The 11,289-nt window shown below is 34.0% G+C and overlaps 1 protein-coding gene across 1 annotated transcript; it reads right to left on the reverse strand.

The window, feature by feature from the left end:
* Positions 1-9,376: 9,376 nt before the first annotated feature.
* Positions 9,377-10,330, reverse strand: LOC139003575 (olfactory receptor 4K2). The gene has a single exon (XM_070405627.1). The coding sequence runs from the start codon at positions 10,328-10,330 to the stop codon at positions 9,377-9,379; it is 954 nt and encodes a 317-aa protein (XP_070261728.1).
* Between the last annotated feature and the right edge of the window lie 959 nt (positions 10,331-11,289).

Below are 11,289 nucleotides of genomic sequence, written 5' to 3' on the forward strand. Positions count from 1 at the left end.
TTGCCTTTTGTTTTTTCCTCTTGTCTGATTGCTATGGCTAGCACTTCCATTATTATGTGAAACAAGAATGATGAACATGAATATCCCTCTCTTGTTCCTGTTCTTAGGGAAAAATGGTCTTGGTTTTTGTCAATAGAATATGATATTGGCTGCAGGTTTGTCATATATGGCTTTATAACTAATATAGTAAATATAAAAGTCTTAAACAATCTTTTTTAAATGGTTCATTTAAAAAAGATTGTTTAAGACTTTTATTCCCTACGCTTTTATATCTTGAATACTTGTAATTAAAATGGTCTCCAAGACATTAAAAAAATACATTTTAAAGAGCATAATTTTACAAATTACAAAGAAAATATAATGGAAGAAAGTATTCTATTCGCTGAAGATTAAAACAAAATTTAAAAAATATATAAAGTATCTGGAAATTTTTAATCATAAATATTCAGGTCTTATAGAATGAAACATTTAAAGTGGTGAAAATATTAAAGAGGACTGAAAATATTGGGAAGCATGCATTTTTTATTGGTTACAGAGAATTAGTTTTGCAAAAAAATAAATATTTCCAAATTAAACTTCAAATACAATATAGGGTAGTTTCTTCCATAAAATAGAATTATTTTTAGAAGTTGAAAAATTATGCTTTAGTATATATTTGTAACATTAGAGTTAGCCATGTGGCAACTGTAAATTTTGACCTTTTATGTTTAGGAGGAATCTTCATCTCTATTGTGAGAGCCTGTGTGGTATATGCACTAAGCCTCCTTTGTTGAAATGCTCCCCACAATCCGGGCAGACAGAGTGTGAGCAAATATGCACAACAGGAAGGTACTGCTTAGGACTTTGAATGTTGGGTTCCAGCAGTAGTGGTTCAGGGAAGACCCAGTGTTGGTAAACAGTTGTTTTTACTAGGCAAACATGGTCTTGGCTATGTTTCATGCTGCATAACTTCTAGTGCTTTCTTGTTCATTTCTGAGACTGCTTCCACACACTTCCCATCAAAAATGTTGAAAAAGTTAAATGCTTCTAATTGTTACTTTTGGCTCAGGTTGGCCAAAATTAGTTTTTCTGGCTGGCAAAAAAAGTATCATCACAAAAGTTGTCTATAAAGGTTACTAGAAGAATGAATTGTGTGAGAATATACAAGAAATATTTTCAAGAGAAAAATAATCAGAAGTAGCTCTATCAAACAAAATATATTCAAATACTTAAAAATTAAAATACCTGGATATTTAAAAAAAATATGTAGAGATACAGAATGGTGATTGCCAGAGGGAAAGGAGTGGAGATGAGGAGAGGTCAAAGAGGATAAAGGGGAGATAAATGGTGACAGAAGGAGACTTGACTTTGGATGGTGAACACACAATACAATATACAGATGATTGTTATTAAATTGTACACTTGAAGCCTATATCATTTTGTTAACCAATGTCACCCCAATAAATTCAATTGAAAATTTAAAAACTAAAAGAAGTAAAAGTTATATATAAACAGTAAATGAAACAAAATAGCATGTAGTAATAGCTGCATTACTAAATGCCATAAATAATATCATTTGTAATGGTAGAGCTATTTATTTTAAGGAAATACAGATTATTAAATCTGTGGAATTGGTTGGAAAAGATGAATTTCTATCTGTATGCCAGTTCTGACACCTTAGTAAATTTCAGTTGGGCCAAACATTCAATTTAAAAAGATTAGGGGGGAACTAAAAAAACTTGAAATATTTTTATGATTTGGAGTTGGAGAGTTCTTCCTAAGCATGATGCCATAATGGATAGATTTATTGAATAAAAAATGTTTAGCTCCAGCTGGTTTGGCTCAGTGAATTGAGCATCGGCCTTGGGACTGAAAGGTCCCAGGTTCGATTCCAGTCAAGGGCATATGCCCAGGTTGTGGGCTTGATCCCCAGTTGGAGGCATGCAGGAGGCAGCTGATCAATGATTATCTCTCATCATTGGTGTTTCTATCTCTCTCTCCCTCTCCCTTCCTCTCTGAAATCAATAAAAATATATTTTTAAAAAATGTTTAGAGTTGATACAGCAAAGAAAAACCACACTAAGCATTAAATTAAAATTCCAAAATGGAAAATATGTATAACAACTATGACAATAAAAGACTAATTTCTTACTAATCAAAATATTGTTAGAAATAAAAATAAAGATATATTAATAACCAAGCAGAAAAATAAGCAAAGACATACACAAGTAGTTTAAGGAATGGAAATATTCTGCAACAACTCTACAATAGTAATGAGACACCTTACAGATTGGAAAAGTTTCAAAGTAATTAGGGTGGCAGGTGACATAATACTGTGTATAGAGAACCCTAAAGATTCCACCAAAAAAACTATTAGAATTAATAGGTGAATTCAGTAAAGTGGCAGGATACAAAACTAATATTCAGAAATTGGTTGTATTTTTAGACATTAATAACCAATTACCAGAGAGATTAATAAAGTAATACCATCTACAATTGCATTAAAAAATACAGTACCTACAAATAAATTTAACCAAAGAAGTGAGTTGTACCCAGAAAACTATAAAAAATTGAAGAAAGAATTTGAAGAAGATACAAATAAATTAAAGCATGCACAGTGCTCATAGATAGGAAGAATTGACATTGTTAAAATGTCCATACTACCCAAAGCAAACTACAGATTCAATGCATTCCCTATCAAAATACCAATGTCACATTTCACAGAACTATAACAAACAATCCTAAAACCTATATGGAACCATAAAAGACGGCAAATAGCCAAAGAAATCTTGAGAAAGAAGAGCAAAGTTGAAGGTATTATGCTACCTGATAGCAAATTATACTACAAGGCTATAAAGCAGCATGGTACTGGCATAAAAACAGATCAACAGAACAGAAGAAGCTCAAAAATAAACACACACCTACTGTATAGTCAATTAATCTATGACTAAGGAGGCAACAATATACAACAGGGTAAAGACAATCTTCAATTAATGGTGTTGGAAAAACTGGGCAGATAAATGCAAAAAAATTAAACTAGACCACAAGAATGAACTAAATGAATTAAAGTCTTAAATGCAAGACTTAAAACCATAAAACTCCTAGAAGAAAACAGGAAGTGAATTCTTCAAATCATTCTTAGTAATATTTTTTTAATATGTCTTCTTGGGCAAGGGAAACAAACAAGCAAAATAAACAAATGGGACTATATTTAACTAAAAAGTTTTTGCCCAGCTAAAGAAACCATCAAAAAAATAAAAAGACAATACACTGAATGGGAGAACATGTTCATCAATCATATATTTGATAAGGGATTGATATACAAATACATAAGAAACTTGTACAGCTCAACACTAAAAAAATATAAAATAACACACACACACAATCTGATTTTAAAAAATGGGCAGAGGACCTGAATAGATATTTCTCCAAAGAGGACATACAGATGGCCAATAGGCATATGAAAAGATGCTCAATATGACTATTCATCAGGGAAATGTAAATTAAAACAACAATGAGATATCATCTCATACCTGTAAGAATGTCTATTATCAATAAATCAAGAAACAACTGTTGGTGAGGATGTGAAAAAAGTGAACCCTCATTTGCTATTGGTGGAATTGTAAATTGGTAAAACAGTATGGAGGTTTCTCAGAAAAGTAAATATAGAACTACCATATGACCAAGCAATTCCACTTCTGGGTATTTATCTTAAGAAATTTAAAACACAATGGGGGGGAGGGGACATATTAAATACTTTCAACAATAAAGATTTATAAAATTAAATTAAATTAAAAAATAAAAGCAATGGGGAAAAAAAAGAAGGATCTCTTACCCTTTGAGACAACATGGAGGCACCTAGACAGTATTATGCTAAGCGAAATAAACCAGTAGAGAAAGACAAGTATCGTATGATCTCACTCATATGTGGAATCTAATGAACAAAATACTGTTGAACAAAATAGATCCAGAGATATAGAAGTATGGAACAGACTGCTGAATCTCAGAGGGAAGGCCAGGGTAGGTGGATGGTGGAAAGAGATCAACCAAAAACCTTGTATGCATATATACATAACCCATGGACACAGACATTGCGATGGTAGAAGCCTGGGGTGTGGTGTGGGGGCGGGCTATAAGGGGTCAATGGGAACAAAAAGGGGACATAGGTAATAATTTCAACAATAAAGATTTTTAAAAGAAGTTATATGCATATTCATACTCATTGCAGCATAATTTAAAATAGCCAAGATATGGAAACAATCTATTGACAGATGAATAAAGAAGTGGTACATATATACAATGAAATGTTATTTGGCCATAAAAATAACCAAAATATTGCCATTTGTGACAACATGGATGGACTATGCTAAGTGAAATATTTGTCAGACAGAGTAAGCCAAATACCATATGATTTCACTTATATGTGGAATCTAAAAATGAAAATAAACAAACAGAAGAACAAATTGATGGTTTGCAGACTGAAGGGAGGTTGGGGAACTGGGTGAAAAAGTTGAAGAGATTAAGAAGTACAAATTGGCAGTTATAAAATAGTCATGGGGATGTAAATGTGCATAGTGAATATAGTCAATAATATAATAACTATGTCTGGTGTAAGGTGGGTATTAGACTTATTGGGACGATCACTTTCTAAGTTATATAAATGTGTAATCACTATGTTGTACACTCAAAATGAATATAACATTGTATGTCAAACATAATTGAAAAATAAAAAACAAATAAATACATTTCAAAATAATTAGGGTGGATTTAGGAGAAACATACTTTTTATTTTTTTTGCCAATGAGTGTCTAATTAGAAGAATACATTTCACATATTGTAGAATACATTTAAAGCAGAGAAAACCACCATATTTTTAATTCAAAAAAGTTGTAAAATCATCAATTAATAAAGTATTTTATTATTATTTATATAAACACAAAACAAAAAAAAAGGAAGATTTAAAAACAAGCTTCAATTAATATACAACCTAGTATAGTATTCTAGTGGAAGTTACTTTTAATTTTCCAAATTAATCCTGATACATCTTAATTTCATGCAAATATATACAGATACAAATAATTAAAATTTATAAAATAAAAATTTACCTTTAAAATTAAACATGTCAATTGTTAGCTCAGGAAAATATCAACCCCTTTAAACAAAGATGTCCAGAGTTGATCAGAATGCTATTAAAACAATGAATATTTATTAAGCATATATATTATGTCCTTCATATGATTTTCTGTGGTATAAGTATCACTATTATCTCCCTTTACAGGTTATGAGACATTAAGTGCTTTGCCAAGTTCACACCACTAACAATCTGTAGGACTGGCATTAAAAACTGGTAAAAAGATACATGGGCCTAAGATTTTACTACACTCTGTGTGGGGTGAGGTTCTGAAGAACCTAAAACTTATAAATTATGAGGGAACTTCTGTAAGAAAAGAAAAAGAGTAAAAATAATGAATAAAAGGTTGTGAGGGCCATTCCATGATCCTGGGGGAAACTCATGCAAAGAAGAGAATATGAAACGTATAGCTTTTTTTTCCCTCAAACATTTTTGGAAGTATACATCATTTATAGTTTTTATTTCCATTGTATTTACATAATTCCATCACATAATTTCAATTATATTTTATCTGTTTTTATGAAATACCTGATTTTTAAAATATTTATCTTTATTGTTGAAAGTATTACAGATGTCCCTTTATTTCCCCATTGGTCCCCTCCTCCCCACACCCACCCCAAGCCTGATTTTTCCTATCTGCATCAATTCTTCTGCTTAATTTTACAGGACAGTTTTTCACAATTTTTAAAAGCTCATAGGTTTGGCATTACCAAACTTCATGGCTCCCAAAAATTTAAAAGAAGCTGAAGTTGCTTATCAACATAGTTTTTTTGTAAATTCTTAGTATCTCAATACTCCTTCAATAGTGTTATTGGAAATTTAGACCATTTAAAGCTTTCCTCTACCTGGTATGTTCATCTGGCATGCTTTGCAAAACATTATTCTACCTTCAGATGCCCTGGTGGCAATTAACACCATCTTTACCACAGTTTAAGTAGCTGATGGCCATGTCACTGCATTTATCCTTAGTAAGAGGATCAGCAGCATGTTGAGATGACATAGTGATAAAATCATCCATCTGTACCTCCTGATTAGGTAAGTTTTAGGTGTCTATTTAAAACTAGAGGCCTGGTGCACAAATTCATGCACAGATGGGGTCCCTCAGCCTGGCTGGCGATTGGGGCCGTCTTACCCAGTCCCAATGGGGGCCAATTGGGGCTGGCTGGAGAGAGAGACAGCAGGGAGCTCACTGACCACCAGGGGGCAGGTCCTGCATTGAGCATCTGCCCCTTGGTGGTCAGTGCATATCGTAGCATCTGGTCAACCGGTCATTCAGTCGACTGGTTGTAGCAGTTGCTTAGGCTTTTGTATATATAGACTAGAGGCCTGGTACATGAAAATCATGCACAGGTGGGGTCCCGAGGCCTGGCCAGCAATCAGGGCTTATCCGGGCCTGCTGGCTCCTGGACGGGGCCTGGTGGACAGGGAGAGGATTAAAGGGGAGGGACCGAAGGAGGTTTGCCAGCCAGGGGAAGGGACCAGGGTAGGTTGGCTGGCCATGGGAGGTTGGCAGTGGAAGCACACAGACCACCATTGAGCATTTGCCTCCTGGTGGTCAGTGCACGTCATAGCGACTGGTCGACTGGTTGTTCCAGTTATTCTGGTCGTTCGGTTGTAATCGTCACTTAGGTTTTTATATATAGATGTGGTGCTGTCTTGTGTGTTGACTCTCATCCTGAGCCATTGGCAAAGCTGGTAGGTAGTTTGCTTTATAAATGGAAGTGTTCCAAAGACTGTCCATGGTCCTTTTCGTTCTCAGATACACACCTCACTATGATTCTAAACACTTAGTCTCATTGCTGACTACTTAGTCTCATTGCTGACTTGCTTCACAGAGTTGTCTGCTGTTCGGTCATACCTTTGAGGGTTTTGGCAAACATGTCCTTGACTTTTATAAATCTCCACACAAGCACTGGAGACCGATGATATCCCTTTAAAAAGACTCCAGTTTTATATTGCAAAACAAACAAACAAAAACCCACATACCTCAATTCATTAAAGAATACATTTCCTTTTCAAATAAATGTTATTTGAAATAATTACTGGAGGCATTTATAACACAGCAGTTCAACATTTCTACATAAATGATCTTGAACATTTTTGCACATGTAACTAAAATTGAGATAAAATCCATACACACAACCTAAATTGGTCCATTAATATCACTATTTCCAGAAGAATTATACTTTTATTTTGAGGATATAAACACGTTTCATTCTCAAATTAATACTGTAGACATTTTACCCAACAATTTCAAACACGACTAATTTTTTTTATTGTTTCAAGTATTACATATGTCTCCTTTTTCCCTGATTGAAGACATCTGCCCCCCAGGACAAGCCCCTGCTGTCCCAGTGTCCACGTCCATTGGTTATGCTAATATGCATACATACAAGTCCTTTGGTAGATCTCTTACCCCCCTCTCCTGCCTTCTCTCTGAGGTTGGATGGTCTGTTCAGTCAAACATGATTAGTTTTGAAATACAGTGTCAAAACTTTTAAACTGTAAAGTTGTTTCCTTGTTTGCTTAACACATTAATGAAGAAAAGAAAAACACTGTTTAAGAAAAAACACATTTTTTCTCATATAGTTTAAAATGAAAAGTAAGGAATTTCTTTAACTTCTTTCTCATCAGTGATGATTAGTGCGTATATACTTCTTGGTTTTCTCTTTTTATTCAATTATGCCAAAAAAATAACAATTTGATATTTATCAAATACTATGGTTGCAACAGATCCTCACTCTTATGGATATGAGTTGGATAATATACTGGACCTCATACTTTATAAATATAACTTACCAAATTCTAAATAACAGTTAATTCTTTAATGGTTACCATCATTTAAAGAAGATAATCTGTGAAACAAGGCATCCAGAATTATTTCTGACCTTCAATGCTTGCAATTCCAGTACTAAACAGCAGGTGGTAGTAATACCTTGTGTACCTTAAAGCTAATCTTGAACCTAGCATTTAAAATAATAACAAACAACAAAAATAACAAAAAAACCTGATTGTATATAGAAACATGCTTACTACAATAACTGTGTATTACTAAGCACAAAATTCTTATTTTTGCATCCAAATATTAAAATGAAAATGTGGTTTAATCAAAGTGTAAAGCAATATAATACTTTTGAATGAAAGCATAGGCTCCCCATAATTTTACTTATTATCATAAATGGTATCTCTTAATTTAATTCTAGCTTTAACTGCCCAGACATTAAGCAACCATGGTTTTTGTATAAAACAAATTGTACTGCTTTGAAACTCATTTCAAAATATTTTCTGATTTGCTGAATTCTCCAGGCTCTTTATGCATTCTGCATTATTAGAAGGAGTTATGGCTGTTTATTTCCTTGCTAACTAAAAGTGAGCGGTGGAGATTCCTCTACTTATAGAATTTCCTTTGGAACTCATCAACATTTGTAATGAAATAAAGCAAGGACTTTCTTTAATAGAAGATATCACAAAATGATTTAAATGTTAAGTAGTAACACAGATATATGTAGAAAAATCACAATTTGTCAGAAGCTACTCCTATGGCAGTATTGAGTTTCTAAGGCTTATAGATATAGAAATTTTACTAATTTTACTCAATTCTCTGAGTAACTCAATTGTTAGTGTTATGTAAATGTTATCTCCTAGTTTCCTTTTAATCTATACTTCCTCTTCTCATTTTCTTTCCTTTTATCAGTGAACAGGATATTAATCTTGAATTTCCTAATTGGAAAAGTCACTCTTGGAATTTTTTAATCCTCACCCAAGGATATGTTTATTGATTTTAGAGAGAGGAAGGAAGGGAGATGAGAGAGAGAGAGAGAGAGAGAGAGAGAGAGAGAGAAGAAAGGAGTGGAACATTGATGTGAGAGAGAAACATTGATTGGTTGCCTCTTGTAAAATGTGGTTACTTCAACCAGGGACAGAATGTGAAACCTAGGCATATGGCCAGTAGGAATTGAACCTGTGACTTTTTGGTGTATGGATAATGCTCCAACTAACTGGGTCACTCTGGCCAGAGCACTCTTAGCATTTTTATAAATATTCTTTGCTTCTAGAAGAATTTGCTTTTGTCAACTTGCTTTTCTAAAATTTAAAATGTATTTTAAACATATTCATATTTAAATATGAACTTACCTTGCACTTTCACAAATTTTGGCAATTACGGTTTAATAAGAAGTAAGAGCATAGCACATGCTGTGTATACACAAATTGTGGTACTTAATGCCTAAGATGCTAAAACTAAAAGATAACCAAACTAGAAGTTAACTAAAAAGAATGCAAAGGAGCTGCCTTGTTGGAATTTAGAAGTCTATTTTTCAATTTTCTCATGGCTGCCTTCACTTCTTGGTTTCTTAATGTATAGATTATTGGATTCAGAATGGGAGTAAAGATGGTATAAAACACAGACAAGATCTTATCTACTAAAAAACTGCTTAGTGGCCACATATAGATGAAGATGCATGGCCCAAAGAACATGAAGACAACAATGAAATGAGCTGTGCAGGTAGAAAGAGCCTTAGATGACCCTCTTGAAGAATGATTCTTGATGGTAACCAGGACAATAACATAAGAATTAAATAAAAGAATAAAGCAGGACAAGGCAATTATGCCACTTGTTGAGATCATAAAGAGGCCTAGGACATAAGTATCCACACAAGACAACTGAAACACCACAGGAAGGTCACAGAAAAAACTCTCTACATCATTGGGACCACAGAATGGTAAAGTGAGAGCAAATATGACCTGACTCATTGAATGCATGACTCCCACAACCCAGGAAGCCACCACGAGGGCAACACATACCTGGGGACTTATGATTGAAGCATAGCGGAGAGGCTTACATATTGCAATATATCTATCAAAGGACATAGCCATAAGTAAAATGATCTCTGTACCTGTAAAAAGGTGTAGAAAAAAAATCTGAGTGATGCAGCCATCAAAAGAGATGGTTTTGTGTCCAGTAATGTAGTCTATAATCATCTTAGGGGTGGCAAAGGAAGCAAGAGACATATCAATGATGGAAAGGTTGGTAAGCAGGACATACATGGGAGAGTGTAGGTGAGCGTCAGCTATAACTGTGATGACTATGAGGCTATTACCCACCATTGTTGCCACATAAAACAATGAAAACACCACGAAGAAAAACATCTGTAGTTCCCAGGAATCAGAGAGTCCCAGCAAAACAAATTCAGAAACAGTAGATTTATTGGCCACATCCATTGTCCTGAATGATAGGTGGAAGCCTGTAGTAAAAAAAAAAAAAAAAGTCAAGAGAAAGTATGGGTCTATTGCAGCAAAATATACACTTCTAAGAATTCACTTTCATAGCTTTATTTCCTCTATGAAAACTTATATTTAATATTCTTTCCAACTTCATTTGGTATATTGATTTGAAAGATAATTTTAGGGCAGCGGTTCTCAACCTGTGGGTCACGACCCCCTTTCACAGGGGTCGTCTAAGACCATCGGAAAATACATATATAATTACATATTGTTTTTGTGATTAATCACTATGCTTTAATTATGTTCAATTTGTAACAATAAAAATACATCCTGCATATCAGATATTTACATTATGATTCATAACAGTAGCAAAATTACAGTTATGAAGTAGCAATGAAAATAATTTTATGGTTGGGGGTCACCACAACATGAGGAACTGTATTAAAAGGTCTCAGCATTAGGAAGGTTGAGAACCACTGTTCTAGGGCAGTGGTCGGCAAACTCATTAGTCAACAGAGCCAAATATCAACAGTACAACGATTGAAATTTATTTTGAGAGCCAAATTTTTTAAACTTAAACTATATAGGTAGGTACATTGTTATTAACTTAATTAGGGTACTCCTAAGGCTTAGGAAGAGCCACACTCAAGGGGCCAAAGAACCGCATGTGGCTCGAGAGCCGCAGTTTGCCGATCACGGTTCTAGGGTATTAGGGATCATAGTGTGATACCATTTAAGTCATGGGTGCTGAAAATCACACTCTTTTCTGGTAGTAATGGGCAATCAAATTGAGATAATATCATCTTGAACAGATCTACTTATCTACATATGTGCCCATCCATTTGTTTATACAATCCTGAATCACTTACACATTAAGTGAGCCCTTACTCTGGGCTGATGAAGTGTTAAACACACACATTTAATTATTTAGATTTTATCCATAACAATATCTTTAT

This window comes from Myotis yumanensis, unplaced genomic scaffold, assembly GCF_028538775.1.
Source record: "Myotis yumanensis isolate MYYU_CA2020_CCGP unplaced genomic scaffold, mMyoYum1.0.hap1 SCAF_1, whole genome shotgun sequence".
Classification (NCBI taxonomy): domain Eukaryota; kingdom Metazoa; phylum Chordata; class Mammalia; order Chiroptera; family Vespertilionidae; genus Myotis; species Myotis yumanensis.

What these genes read in the sequence shown, in the direction of transcription:
- LOC139003575 (XM_070405627.1), bottom strand. Translation starts at nt 10,330, where the DNA reads ATGGATGTGGCCAATAAATCTACTGTTTCTGAATTTGTTTTGCTGGGA.